Here is a 14280-nt window from a genome sequence, read left to right on the forward strand (position 1 = left end):
ATCTCAACGCTGTTGTTTGATAAAGTACACTTTCCCTTATGAGCTAGGAGAAAAGTATGCAAGAGATTTCTGCTGCCTAGTTTTTCATATTTCCAGATGGACAAAGTCTTTCCCCTGAACCCCATTTTCAATGCTGGGAGAGCAGGTCATTTAAAAGTCATGTGTGGAGCTCCCAGGAGGTCCAGTGATTAGGAGTTCAGCCTTTCACTGCTGTGTGCCCTGGATCACCCCTGGTTGGGAACTAAGACCCACAAGTCACATAGGACAGCAAAATAATAATAATAATAATAAATTATGTATTTTTAGGAACCTAGGCTGAAGAATTCACGGAGGTTCTGTGTTGCAATGTACACTACAGATTTGATTATGCCACTTAGAAAAAATGCTGAGAGAATGTTCAATGTGCCTACATTTTTGTGTTCTAAACACACACAGAGACAAATTTCCTTTCCTTTCCTCATGGAGATCTGACCTAAAATGAGATACACAGAGAGAACCACCAGACAAGGGAAGGTAAAGTTCCTGCTTCCCCTGCTATTTAGAGCCAGTTTCTAATCATCTCTTATACTGCCTGCCCTTCACTCTGCTCCCCAACCTATAATTCCCTGCCCATTGCCTTTTCCTCTCCATCCTGCTTTTTTTTTTAACTTAAAAAAATTTTTTTTGACCATGTTGTGGCAGAATGAGGGATCTTAGTCCCACAACCATGGATCCAACTCACACCCCCTGTAGTAGAAGTTCAGAGTCTTAGCCGCTGGACTGCCATGGAAGTCCCTTTCCATCCTGCATTTGCTCATTGCACGCCCATCTCTGCCTGCATGATTCCTTTAAGACTCAGAAGTGGCCACCTTCTCCAGGCAGCCTTTCCTCATTCCCAACCACCTACATGCCAGGAAAAAGCTGGGTGTAGTCCTTTATCAGTCACCACATTGTATTACAGTGGTTTATGACTGTGATCAGATGCCTAACTAAACCAAACTCAGCCATAGGACTCGTGCCTTGGGCAGAGATTCTGCTTGCTTTATCTCTGTATTCCATGGGCCGAGTACATCTGGAATAGACCATACGCCAGATCTTGCTGAAATAATGAAAAGTAATGATGTTGCCTCCTATCTGTATAAAGGCCAGTTCTTTTATCAGCTCTCTAGGTAGACAAGTTTCCCACTTTGGAGATGAGGCAACTCAGGTCAAAGGGGAGGAATTACCCTTATCCACTTTCATGCATTGGAGAAGGAAATGGCAACCCCCTCCAGTGTTCTTGCCTGGAGAATCCCAGGGACAAGGGAGCCCAGTAGGCTGCCGTCTCTGGGGTCGCACAGAGTCGGACACGACTGAAGCGACTTAGCAGCAGCAGCAGCAGCAGCAGCAGCAACCTTCCTTATCAGCATGAGTTCTATCAATCCCCTTTAGGTTTTCCTCCAATCACCCTTCTATTACACCAATGTCATCTGTGTTTATATACATCTACAGGTACTCTGCAAGCTGTCTGCTAATAGTTCCATAAGATCACGTCTACATGGCCTCACAGCTACATGCTCCTTACTGAGGGTCTCGAAAGAGAAAAGATATTTGATATTCTCTGGCTCCATTCCCTCAAATCAATGGCCAAATTTCTGGATCCACTCCTCACGCCACCATATGACTTCACCTTCACTGGCACAGTTAACAGGACACTATACTAGCAGTAAATTCACATCTTATAAGGATTATCAAGGCACATGCTAAAGGAAGTGGGCTGGAAGCAGTTCCCAGGGAGACTGAACAAAGCCTGTGAGGGGCTTATTATGATCAGTGAACTTTCAAACTGCTATTTTCGATTTAATCCAGAGCCCCAGAATGCAAAATCTATCTGCTTCTCTTCTCTGGACTCAAGCACTGATTTAGCCACAGAGAACTGTGTGGGACAAAAGGCCTGGGTAGCTGTACCTGGGCATAGAGACGCATAGCTCCGACTCTGCCCATATTTATATATTTTGCTCAATTCGTTGCAGGTATGTGAGTCCTGCAACATGTCCCAAAGTCAAAAACATGTCCCAAAATCAAAAAGCTTAAAGCACTCTCTCTCCACTCTCCTTCAATAATGTCTCTATTCAAAGAGCAAAAGAAAACAAATGGGCAAAAATAATGGCAGGGTGGGGACCTAGGAAAACAAAAGCCAATTAGGAAGCTTTTAATGGGAAAACTTTCTCAAAATGACCTGCAGTAACTGATGATCCAACAAGTACACGGCTGGCCAAGAATTTACTTCCAGAAGGTGGACTATGCTCTGCCTCTAAGAGCCGTCTTTGATCTTCCTTGGACATGCAGCTCTGCCTATCAGATGCACACGCAGGAAAGCTGCTTTTCCTGTAAATAACAGGCCACACTGCCCTCATAAATGAAAGCAAGCATGCAGTTTTTCGGATTTTGACACTAGCATGGGACCTGTGGGCATCAATACAAGGCAAGCTCATGGACCTGTAATGTAGGGGACACCCTGTCACTTCCCTAAGCTGCTTCCATTCCTGTTAAATGGAAAAGAAGGCTGAAGGATCAAAGTAATAAAAAAGGACCAAGGTCTTTTCATTAATGAAACAAATATTGATTTTTCAAAACACACTTTCACAAAGGAAATTTCTTTAATAGAAAAATTAGTTTGCACCTTTATAGCACATGGCATTAGGCAAAGGGCACGCTGGGCAATGGATGGCAGCCAAGTTGGATTTAATGACTGGTCATGGGTAATCTGGGCAAAGGTGATCCTCATGCCTAAAGAGCCCATTTCTAACCAGACTCATAGAATTTGGTTCCATGCTTCTGGCTCAGTGGGGGTTCAACTAAGCACTTCTTGGAGTCAGTGGGAAGAAAGAGCATTCTCCATCCCCCGCCCCCAAACAAACCCCCAGGGAAAGTGAGAGGAATTTCTTCATAACCACTTAAACCCTGCAGAGGTGGCTGATCAACTCTTATCCACGATCTGGCTCTTAACTCATCCGTATAACTTTCATATTCCATGCAGTTTGCGAGAGCACCTCCAGGGGAAAAAGGAGAAAGGAGACAAATCAGACTACCTGTAGATTACTGCTTGTCTTCCAATTCTGTTCCTCACGAAAATCCCCATAAAGAAAATGCCCAGGTGCACACTGTTTCCATGATTATCCTGCACAAGATCAACAAGAGATCGTCGTGATGAAAAACATCCCAGCGGTCGGGCAGCCTCCCCTTGGGGGCCACACCCCGTTTCTTGCCCACACGGGGAATGAATCACAGACAGCATCGGGGCAACAAGGCAACCTGAAGGTAGGCACCCCGCTGTACCTCCTAAGAGACTACACAGATATGTTTTCTTCTTTTATCTCAATTTGTCACATTTCCTGTTTAAGAAAGAATTTTAGGATTTTTCTCAGATTGACTGGCAGTTAAGATCTCTTTCATGCCCATCTATTGATATCTTTTTTAACCCTAGTTTTCGTGTTTTTTTTAAAATCAAAATTGCATATGCATACATTTTGATTATATATCCATACTGTATATGTACAATTACACAGGCACATAATTTGAGGAATCAAATATTCTTTAGATCTTGTGTAAAGCAGCCAGCAGCAGACCCAGCCCCACCATTTCCTCTCCTTTAAAGGCATCCGCTTCTACCACTTAAAGCCCTAGAGTGTGTCTTTTTGCATCCACCATGCTTGGCCTTCCAATTTAGAACCTCGTGTTCCTCAGTTCTGGGATATTTTCTCAAATTACTACCTTCTGTTTCCCCCATTCACTCTTTTCAGAACTCCCATTATTCAGATGCTGAACATCTGGGCTGGCCCTCCAATTTTATCTCCTGCTACCCACATTCTATAACTTCGGGTTTTGGGGTGAAACTTTTCTTTCTCTTCTAACCTATCCATTAAGTTTACCATTCCGATATCGTATTGTAAATTTCTGAGAGTTTTTATTTTCTAAATGTTCTCTTTTAAAAGCAATCTATTCCTTCAGTGAGGTAATACATAATATATATATATAAATACCTATACATATATATGTAAAATCTCTGAAGCTCACAGTGTGAGGGATGGTGGAATCCTTCACCCTGCAGAATCTCTGCCTCTTTCGGGATGCTTCATTCTCATTGCTCTGTTATTCCCACTGGGGCAACCCTGGGGGGTGCATGATTGGGTATGCATTCACACTCCAGAGTGGGAGGCTAAACACTGGCTGGGACCTTTGTGAGCACAGGAAGGGCACGTCGACTGTAAGCTTCACTGCTGGGCAATCCGCTGGGCCCTGTCTGGGAGAGGCCAGGGGTCTTGTCTTCAGTCCCGTCCACTCAGGTGCCTCCAACCTCCTGCCTGGGAAAGCATAACCCAGCTTCCAGGGTTCATGAGAGCAGAACAGGAGTAGGACTCAGCATCCAGTGAGCAAACTGTCCGCCAGCCCCCTGCTTTCACTTGGGAGGCGTCCTCTTTGTGGAGGGAGGGGAGAGACACGCCCAACTCAGCCCAAGAAAGAAAACATAAACCCCTGCCTTCCTCGGAATACCCATTTAAGACACAAAGACCTCCTTCTCAAGGACCTCTTCTCAACCCGCCTCCTCAAAACTTTCCATTAACGTAGGACTCTTCTCACAGAGAGAGAGAAAAGGAAAGACAACTGCTGATGGCAAAAGCTGAGCGAGAAAGAACTAGGGAGTAGGGAGAGGGCCTCAGTAATTACAAGGGGTTAAAAGGTAAGTTACATGATTAAAAAAAAAAAAAAGAATCTATGTGGGAAAAGAAGACAGGCAAAGTAGAGATGGGAAGAAAAAGGAAAACTCTGTGGAAAGACTTCCCTGGGGACGCTGCCAGGAGGTGGGTGTAGAGGAGGAGCAGGCCATCAGCGTGGGACAATGGAAAAAACACGGACCAGACCTCCGTTAGAACAGCACACGCAGCTAGGACTGAGGCTCCAGACCCCATGTGACCCATTCCAGAAGCTCCCTCCCCCCACGCCCACCTGCTCCGACAGTACGGGAGCCCACGGAGGCTGCAGACACCCCGTGTTTGTGGAGGGCAGGCAAGACCTGTCAGGAAAGGCACTGGTATTCCTGCTCCCCAATCTTGAAAACTTTTTTGAGAAATCACTTATGGGGGGCGGGGGAACCCACACTAAACTTAAATGGTCGTCCCTGGGACATATCCATAACATATGTTTGAAACCTTCCTTGGTCAAGAAGGACCCAACCGGCCCAGAGGGACTCCATCACCATGGGCAAGCTGCCCTTGGTGCTTTTTCACTTACACTCGGCTCCATCTCAGCCCCCCTGGGTACCACCGCCCTGCCCCTCATCCTTGGGCCACCAGGAATCATGTGGTCTGTAGGTGGTCACCTGAGTCATGAACAGATATGCGGTGGGGGAGGAAAAAAGGCAGCAGCCCAGCGGCGTTACGCCCACGGGCTGTGAGTCAGCCGAGCCCGTCTGCCCACTCGGAGTAGGTCTAGTAGCTCCCTGTACTTTTCCCACTAAAGGACAGACTCAAAAATGCATCTGAACCCAGCACAGCGGATTTTAAGGCCGTCTCCACTGCCTCTGTTTCCCACAGTTCAGAATGACTAAAAACCACACAAGCAAATGACCCCCACGACCAAACCTCCAACTTCCAGGGCCCGAGAAGTCAGTTTTCTAGAAGTGGAGAAAAGTTTACTCTGATTTTCCAAAATATCATGACTATATATGGGCTGCTAAAATGTAAGTGGGATGCAGATGGCTTCATAAGGCATTATTGCAAGGAAAATGGATTACAACCCTATGAAGGGCAGCTATTAGAGAAGCAAAAGAAAATTAAACAAATCTAAAAAAGAGTCATTTAGCCTTTTTTGCAAGCTGCGGCCACCCTGCTCGATTCTACTTGATACACATGGGCAGTTCTCATTAAGGCAAATTGCAAACGTGCAACGGAGGGGGAACAGAACGCTTATAAAACAGCCAGTGGAGCCAGTTTGGAGTGAAATGTTTACGCTGAAATTGCAGGCGTCTCCCAAATTGCTGAAATGTGCCAGTTGCTTTAGCTTTCTGATAAAACTCCGTCTTTGGTAAAGTGGGTCAGCAGAGAGAGGAAAATGAGTTTGGATGATGGACTCCGCTCTATAGACGACCTTGCATCATGGCCCCACCACCACACCCTCACTTCAGGAGGTGAATCTGTTGCAAAGGGTGGGATGTGCTTATAACCATTTCCTATGCATACTTTCCAAAAAACACCAAAGGGGCTGGAAATCCACAACAGAGTCTCTCTAGAGCCAGAGAAATAAAGTATGATTGTATCCAGGAAATGTTTCATTCTTCCTCACAAACAGTTATCACTGCATCAGCCCCAAGAAGAGAAAAGAAAAGGCTGGGGAGGAAAACTGCCAGGGAGGGTCTGTATTAAGGCACACGCGACGTTTGCTACGTGTCCTGCTGTAAGGTCGGCTGTGACCTTGATAACTTCTCGGCACCAGAGGGACTGGTGTTGGTACTCACTCAGAATGCTGTCTTACAATTGAGATAGTCTGCTGAGAACCATGGAAAGCTTCAAAATCTCTCCATTACCAGAAAAGGGTCTGCTTTCACTAAAGTATATTGGACTTGCTAACTAATGCCACGTAGAAATGAGAAAGCCAAGCCTTCTGCTTCTCCGCTCTCAAGCAACACTGGTTTTCCAAATGCCTGTGCTGTTCTGAGACAGCTGAAGCAAGGACAGGGAATGCTACCTTCACGGGGAAGATCTCCTGTCCAAATCCATCCAAACGTTCCACCTCGTTGATGTACATAAGCTCGGCTTCTGCTGGCAGGATTCCACTAAAACCAAAAGAGCATCAAAGGAGGAAACGATTAAGGGCAATAAAATCAGTGGAAGGCCCGACCCTCCTGGTGGCAAATTCCAGAACCGTGGCTTTAGTTCTGAGAAAAGCCATCATCACCCAACTGTGGGCATGGTGCATTGCTAAGTAATTCATTAACATTTCCCCCAGTAATCTTTCACTCAACAGGGAATAATAAGAGGAAGGCAAAGCATTTAATTGACAGCCCCAGCCCTATGAACACGGATTATCCAAAAGTCCTGGTGAATAATGCTGACCATTGGAGGGGTTGAAAAAAAATTTTTTTTCTCCAACCTGGGAAAAAAATCTCCACTGTTAAGAAAAAAAGAAGGAAGAAAGGAAAAAGATGATGAGGATGACAATTTGGGAGCCAAGTAACCAAGTTAAGAGAGTCCAGGACCGCTGCACATATCCTCTGAGGTTGGAAGTGGTGGTGGTTTAGTTGGAAGGGAAGCTGTTTATTTTCTATTCATCCCAAAGAGCTCCAAGCAGCCCTGAGCAAGCTCTCAGTGACGACCTGAATCTCACCATTTTTCTCCCTGACCTTGACTTTCCCACCCAAAGTAGCTCTTGAGGTCTACACTCAGCACAAGCAGCCCCAGGCTTCCCAAGCCCAGCAGAAGAGTTTTAGGAAGGTCACAGAGATGAATTCCTCTGGCCAACAGCTCCACATCAGCGTGGGTCTACCGGTGTCGAAGAATAGGGGAAAGGGGGGATGGAGGGGTGGGGGGAGAAAGGGAAAAAAAGGAAGAGAAAAAAAAGAAAGGGGAGGAGGGGCAGGGAGCACAGTTTTCCAATCTGCATGCACTCTCAGAACAGAGCTGAGTCACTTGCTACAAGGAACAGAACTGCGGGCACTCGAGCCACAGGCTGCGGGCTGGGGACCACCACCTCCTGTCTCAGACAGGACAGCAGGCAGCCCTGCCTCACCTGTGGGCTTTGCGCTCCTGGGCCACCTTCTGCGTCAGTTCCTCCAGAACAGCTTCTTCCAGGGCCAAGTCCTGTCAAAATGGGAAACAGTTCAAGTCCCTTGCGATTTTGCTCGTAAGCCTTGAACATGCTCCTTTTTTCTAAAAGATGTCCCTGACCCGCCTCACTTCCTCAACCTCCCTTTACTCCTCTGCAATTCCTTTTTCTTTTAAAGTTAATTTTTTACTGGAGTAGAGTGGCCTTACAATGTTGTGTTAGTTTCTACTGGACAGCAAAGCAGATCAGCTTTAAAGTGTTAAAGTGGTAGTCATTCAGTCGTGTCTGACTCTTGGTGGTCCATGGACTGTAGCCCTCCAGGCTCCTCTGTCCATAGGGTTTCCCAGGCAAGAATACTGGAGTGGGTAGCCATTCCCTTCTCCAGGGGATCTTCCCAACCCAGGGATCGACCCTGGGTCTCCTGCATTGCAAGCGGATTCTTTACCATCTGAGCTACTATGGAAACCCAAGGATCAGCTTTATGTATACAGATACCTTGGAGAAGGCAATGGCACCCCACTCCAGTACTCTTGCCTGGAAAATCCCATGGATGGAGGAGCCTGGTAGGCTGCAGTCCATGGGGTCGCTACGAGCCGGACACAACTGAGCAACTTCACTTTCATGTACTGGAGGAGGAAATGGCAACCCACTCCAGTGTTCTTGCCTGGAGAACCCCAGGGATGGTGGAGACTGGTGGGCTATGGGAGACTGGTGGTCTATGGGGTCGCACAGAATTGGACACAACTAAAGCGACTTAGCAGCAGCATCCAGATACCCCCTCTTGTTTGGATTTTCATCCTACTGAGGTCAGCACTGAGCATGAGCAGAGGCCCCTGTGCTGTGCAGCAGGTTCTCGCTCGTTATCTGCTTTATACACTGTAGTGTGTACATGTCAATCCCAATCTCCCAATTCATCCCACCCTCTTCTCCCTGCTTGGTGTCCATATATGTGTTCTCTACGTCTATGTCTCTCTTTCTGTTTTGCTCCTTTTATTCCTTTGAATTAAAGGCTGTCATTTTTAGAACAGAGGTTCGTGTTCACTTCTGTAACAGGGCTCTGCATTATAACTTAGGCTACTCCAAGGCATATTTGGGGTTGCCACTTAAACTCTGGAGGGCCTAAGAATAGCTCTTTTTCATTTTGCTTCTTCTTCCCTATCTGCCTGCCTCTCAGACTTTTATTTAAAACGCTTTGTAAGGGACCTCCCTGGTAGTCCAATGGTTCGGACTCCACACTCCCAATGCAGGGGCCATGGGTCTGACCCCTACTTGGGGAACTACGATCCTGCATGCCACCTGGCATGGCAAAAAAAAAAAAAAAAGCTTTGTAAGTGCCTATACATTTTTAACAAAAATGTGAGGATATACAGGCAAATGAGTTTCCAGGCCATCATCTCCTCAAAAATTGAGCCCAGGAAGGGACAGTGCCTGACCTTCTTATCCACTGGCTCAATCCCAGCAAACTAATTTAGAGCCACTTTAGGCAAAGCAGGCTCATTCAGAGGCTACTTGGCAGGGCCTTGGGAGCAAAAGAGGCCATGATAGCTAAACTACCTCAAGGGAGCTCCGGAAGATAACAGCTGGGGAGCTAACCAGCTGGCGTCTCGACCAGATAAACCCCAGGCCCCTGGACCAGTGTTGTGCCAGCTTCCTTGGGAGTAGAGTCAACTGGACATAGGACTTCTCAACTCCCCTTCTAGGACAGTGTGAGTATTTACAGAGCTTGTGAAACACCTACTGGGAAAGTGAGATGGAGTCTGGAGGAATAAATCCAAGACGGGGAGACCAGTTGGTTCCTGAGACACTGACTGGCTTGGTGATTCTAAAGCTTATCCTGTGGGTGGCTCCAGCCAGGACCCCTGCTGTCTCTGCCCTTCCTAGGCAGCAGCCTGGAAAGTTCTATCCTCCTCTAAGCCCCAGTGGAGGGCTGTGTGAGCTGTGTGTCCCAGGGAGGCCCTCCAAGGCTCATCACAGCCACTTGGGGGTGGGGGCGGGGTGTGAGGCGGTGAGGGCTGATGCTTTCAAACCATCCAAAATGCCTCATTCCCTTGGTTGTAAAATATCAGGTACATAAAGATTACCTCCACTTCAGCCACTTTTCATGAAACACTATCCCCAAGAAGGTACATCTCAAAACTGTAAGAAACATCCCATCTCAAATGATGAAATTGTAAAAAAAAAAAAAAAGAAAGAAAGAAAGAAATCAGAATATTTTTAAAGTTGGAAAATGCTAGCATAGCTCTATATTGGAAATTTTTAGAGCTCTGCAGATGGTCCCGAGACACCTTAGAGAAGACTGAGGGAATTACTGGCAGCTCTTATTCTTCATAGGTGAGCTGTTTCATTTGCAGTTATCTGTTTAGCCACCCACTTGAAGCAACTCAAGTCCATGTTAGGAAATAAAGCTTGACGTTTTCAGTTTTACACTGTGGGATCACAAAGATGCTACGTGGCTTAGAAATCTAGCTCTAGGTATACATCTGGCTACCGAGGACTAGGGATAACTCAATATTAATTTTGAAAAGCCAATAAAAGGCATGGCACAATAGGATAAAATAAAGCTAAGTGAAGATCAAAGAGTGCTCTAGTAAACCGCTGTCTCCGACTCTCTGAAAGAAGAAAAAGTCCAAAAGGACCCTCCACTATTGTACTCAACCCTACCAGCTCCATCTGCGTCCAGGCCTCCCTGAGGCATGCGCCCCGCCACTGGGCCGGGCCAGAGAGGCTGAGCTGGGATGCAAAATGGTGGGGAGCGAGCCTGCACACAGCTGCACACCTGGGGAGCGCCCTGTGTACTTAACTTTGTTCTTCTGCTCAGCCGCAGAAATGCCATTTGACAAATTTCAGTGGCTTTATGAGATCAAACACAGCCATTCATCCCCGGTTCCCTCCCCCACCAAAGGAATGCATTCTTCCCTTTGAAAGCACTAGTGGAACCCAGCAGAAAGTGTACAACCTGCCATGGCTCCCCACCGCCTGCTCAATCAGGTCACCACCTGGGCCTGGCATTCAGACCACGCTTCAGGGCAACCCAGACATCCCTTCAGACCTCTTTTCCCAAGAGTTTGTAACCTCAGGCCGACTATTCCCAACACAAACCGCTTTCACATCTCACCCTGACGTCTTTGAGGTCCATCACACCTACCATCCCCTGGACGAGGCTTCCATGTTCGCCCCGGCAGGACAGAAGCCTTTCCCATTCTAGAGCTACACCTTCGGCCCTGTGTGTCTCTCCCGTAGTCCTTACCAGAATCTGCCTACTGTCTTCCGTACATTTTGTTATTGCTGCTGTTTAGTCACTCATTTGTGTTCAGCTCTTTGCAGCTCCATGGACTGCAGCCCATCAGGCTCCTTCGTCCATGGGGTTTCCCAGGCAAGAATACTGGAGTGGGTTGCCATTTCCTTCTCCAGGGGATCTTTCCAACTCAGGGATTGACCTTGTATCCCCTGACAGGTAGGTGGATTCTTTACCACTGTGTCACCTGGGAAGCCCTGTCTTTCTTACACAGTTGTTTGGATACTCATCTTACCCTTTATCCTTGTCTCCCTCCTACTAGAAATGACGGAGACAAGTTCAGCAAGCTGCAAGCCTCCACATCACCTCCATGGCCCATCTCAGGGCTCTGAATGATACCTGCTCACAAACTCTCTGCATACAGTAGGTGACCAATGAGTGTCGAGCGAGCTGAACCAAATACACAACATGTCAGTTTCATATTGCCAAATGAGATTGTCTTGTTTTTGTTTCAGGTTTTTAAAAAAATTTTATCAGGTTATAGTTGATTTACAGTGTTGTGTTAGTTTCAGCTGTACAGGAAAGTGAATCAGTTATACATATACATATTGGTTGGTGGTTTAGTCACCAAGTCCTGTCCGATGCTTTGCAACCCCATGGACTGTGGCCTACCAGGCTCCTCCATCCATGGGATCTTCCAGGCAAGAGTACTGGAGTGGGTTGCCATTTCCTTCTCCAGGGGATCTTCTCCACCCAGGGATTGAACCTGGGTCCCCTGCATTGCATATATACATATATCCACTCATTTTTACATTCTTTTCCCACATAGGCCATTATGGAGTACTGAGTAGAGTCTGAACTACACAAAGCTGCTGAGTGATCACTGATACCCTCTGCTTGTCCTCTGTCTGCTCACATTTCAAACAGCGCAGAGTATTCATGCCTAGAAAACACACACTTCAGCATCCTGTGCTTGCCTGAGATAGAAAAATATGCTGCTGATGATGATAACATGAATGACGATGACAGTGATGAATGAATAAACACTTACTGAGAATTTATCGTGTGCCAAATTAAGCACTTCACATCATGCATTCTCTCCTTTTATCCTCACAATCAGATCAGGCTTGTCATCCTCATTTTTACATGAGAAAATGGAGTCTTTGGCTAAATAACGTGCCCAAGTTTGTCCAGCCAGTAAATGGCACAGCCAGGGTACAGGCACAGAACACTTAACCCCTATACTCTAAACCACCTGACCACAGGCCACAGTGCATCCAGAATACAACAGGGGTGGGGGGTGGGGTGGAAGGAAAGATACGCGCTGTGCTGTGCTTAGTCGCTCAGCTGTGCCTGACTCTTTGCCATCCCATGGACTGTAGCCCACCAGGCTTCTCTGTCCATGGGATTTTCCAGACACAATTACTGGAGTGGGTTGCCATGCCCTCCCTCCAGGGGATCTTCCCAACCCAGGGGCTGAACCCAGATCTCCCACACTGCAAGTGGATTCTTCACCCTCTGAGCCACCAGGGAAACCCAAGAATACTACAGTGGGTAGCCTATCCCTTCTCCAGGGGATCTTCCTGACCCAGGAATCGAACCAGGGTCTCCTGCATTGTAGGCAGATTCTTTCCCAGCTGAGCTACCAGGGAAGCCCTAGAAGATACATGACTGATGACAAAAGCCAAGGAATGTTCACGATTCAGACATACAGGCTGACATCAGCTTCTGCCACTTCATCCTCAACAGTGCCCAACAGGACTTTCTGGAACAATGGAAATGTTCTATATCCAAACCTTCCAGACAGTAGCCACGAGCCACAGGTGGCTATTGAGCATTTTTTAAAATGTATCTTATGCAACTGAGGAACTAAATTTAAAATTTTATTTAAGGTTAATTCATTTCAATCTGACTGTAAATAGGCACCCATCACTAGTAGCTACTATCCCAAAAGGGGAAGTTTTTGATCCAAGAACACCACCACCAATATCTCTCTGTCCATAATGAAACTGAATGAGGTCTGGGCTATTTTAATATCCAATTTGCTTAGAGACAAGTGGAGATAGGTTTTATTCTGAAAAAGATATGATATGTACAAAATAACTCCTTTACTGCTTCACAGCACTTAAACCTGTCAAAGCATTTTACCATCCACAAATGCACACATCTCATGCTGGAAATCAACTCTTGAATATTCTCCTGGACTCTGCCTAAAGGCTATGTGGCAAAGACCTTTAATGAGAGAAAGGTAAAGAAAAAGGAAAGAAATTGTAGAAAATGATCAAGTTCATCACCTTCATTTGACACAACCATGCACACTCTAAAATTCTGAGGAATGAGCTTCATTTTTCCTCCCACCACGCACACAGGAAAATATCCTAACTTTTGAGGTGAACTTCTGAGATGTCAGAGACATGGACACCAAGTCCCATGCAGAACTTCTCTGCTAAGTGATCTGCAAATCTCTTTGAACAGAGGTTGATTTAATCAGTGGAATTAATAAGGTACCAAAAACAGCAGGTCCAGCAAATAATACTGCTCTTATCTTGGAATAAGACTAAAGACAGAGCTACTCATAAAAAGTTAGAGATCTTACAGTATTTTCCTAATTTAGAAGAATAAGGTAAAGGTTCAGATGAATTTAGAGAAAAGGGAACCCTTGTACACTGTAGGCGGGAATGCAAACTTCCGTAGCCACTGCAGGAAATGGTGTAGAGCTTCCTCAAGAAATTAAAAAAACCACCACATGACCCAGCCATTCCACTCCTGGGTATGTACTTGGAAAAAACAAAAACACTAATTCTAAGAGATACATGCACCGGAAAGTCCACAGCAGCAATATTTACAGCTGACAAACTGTGTGCTCTGCTCAGCCACTCAGTCGTGTTTGACTCTTTGCCATGGACTCACCATGGCTCCTCCATCCATGAGGATTCTCCAGGCAAGAATACTGAAGTGGCTTGCCATGCCCTCCTCCAGGGGATCTTCCCAACCCAGGGATCGAATCCAGGTCTCCTGCTTTGCAGGTGGATTCTTTAGTGCCTGAGCCACCAGGGAAGAAGCCCCTGACAATCTACAGAAACAACCTAGACGCCCGTCAGCAGATGAACGGATAGAGAAGATGTGGCAGGCACACGTGCACACACACACACGTCCATCAGCACATGAATGGACAGAGAAGATGTGGCAGGCACACTCACGCGTGTGCGCACACGTGCACACACACACACACATCCATCAGCACATGAATGGATAGAGAAGATGTG

At 46.5% G+C, this 14280-nt stretch overlaps 1 protein-coding gene across 2 annotated transcripts in view; it reads right to left on the minus strand.

The window, feature by feature from the left end:
• The window catches only part of PTPN14 (protein tyrosine phosphatase non-receptor type 14), a 192520-nt gene that overhangs the window by 41863 nt on the left and 136377 nt on the right, over nucleotides 1-14280 (minus strand). For both annotated transcript variants that reach the window (XM_040263167.1, XM_040263168.1), the window contains exons 6-8: nucleotides 7744-7814; nucleotides 6703-6790; nucleotides 3051-3139 (exon numbers count right to left, since the gene is read on the minus strand). In XM_040263167.1, coding sequence (XP_040119101.1) covers nucleotides 3051-3139; nucleotides 6703-6790; nucleotides 7744-7814 — 248 coding nt within the window. The remainder of the gene's footprint in view (nucleotides 1-3050; nucleotides 3140-6702; nucleotides 6791-7743; nucleotides 7815-14280) is intronic.

This window comes from Oryx dammah, unplaced genomic scaffold (assembly GCF_014754425.2).
Source record: "Oryx dammah isolate SB20612 unplaced genomic scaffold, SCBI_Odam_1.1 HiC_scaffold_21, whole genome shotgun sequence".
Taxonomy (NCBI): domain Eukaryota; kingdom Metazoa; phylum Chordata; class Mammalia; order Artiodactyla; family Bovidae; genus Oryx; species Oryx dammah.